General features: G+C 33.4%; 1 protein-coding gene across 1 annotated transcript in view; it reads right to left on the reverse strand.

Annotated features, from left to right (window-relative positions):
- Window positions 1-886, reverse strand: part of HELRODRAFT_189556 (hypothetical protein) — a gene marked incomplete at its 5' end in the record, with an annotated part of 11,559 nt that overhangs the window by 8,505 nt on the left and 2,168 nt on the right. Inside the window, 2 exons of the mRNA XM_009030716.1 lie at window positions 113-182; window positions 495-532. Of these exons, the coding sequence (XP_009028964.1) occupies window positions 113-182; window positions 495-532 (108 nt within the window). The remainder of the gene's footprint in view (window positions 1-112; window positions 183-494; window positions 533-886) is intronic.

Here is an 886-nt window from a genome sequence, read left to right on the forward strand (position 1 = left end):
GCAGTAATAACAGTAGCAGTAGTAGTAGTAGTAGTAGTAGAAGTAGTGGCAGCAGTAGTAGTAGTAGTAGTAGTAGTAGTAGTAGTAATAATAATAATAATAATAAACGTACCTTTTTTAGACTTTGCTCCTATTTTCAATCTTGACGGCCACGCTATGACAACGTTGGTTTCGTTCATAATCTGTGTGTGTGTGTGTGTGTGTTTGTGTGTGCGTCTGTGTTTATGTGTGTGTATGTGTGCGTGCGTGTGTGCGCGTGTGTTTATGTGTTTGGTTTGTTTGGTTGAGGACTTTAATTAATGACAGAAGACATCTATTGTTTATTTACCTCCACTTACAAGTAGAGTTCATTCATTTTTGGATTTATTGAAAGATTCATTCATTCTTTTATTCCATCGTCTGTTCGTTCAGTCTTTCATTCATTCACTTAGTCATTTGTTTCTTCATTTGTTCAAATAATAATAATAATAATTTTCAATTTTATAAATACTAACATTATTGAAAAAATCGTTAGCGAGGACTCCGTCTTTGCCTTGAAAAAATATTATTATTATAATTATTATTAAAAGAGAAAGAGAGAGAAAGAGAGAGAGAGAGAGAGAGAGAGAGAGAGAGAAAGGGGAAATCATGTCATCCGGCATACTTCTTCAATCCATCCATCTCATCTTCCATTGGAAGGTGAGTTGGATGGATTCCTCTCATTTGGGAGGAAAAACAAATCAAAGTCAAACATGTCGCAATTAAACTTGGCAAACTTTTTGTGAAAAATGATCTTTCATTTTTATTTTTTTCAAGTTAAAAATTGATTGTTTATGATAGGTGAAAAAGAGGTATATAAAATTGCTCTTCTCTTTCTCTCTCTCTTTCTATCTCTTTCTCTCCTTCC

Source organism: Helobdella robusta (genome assembly GCF_000326865.2).
Source record: "Helobdella robusta unplaced genomic scaffold HELROscaffold_7, whole genome shotgun sequence".
NCBI lineage: Eukaryota > Metazoa > Annelida > Clitellata > Rhynchobdellida > Glossiphoniidae > Helobdella > Helobdella robusta.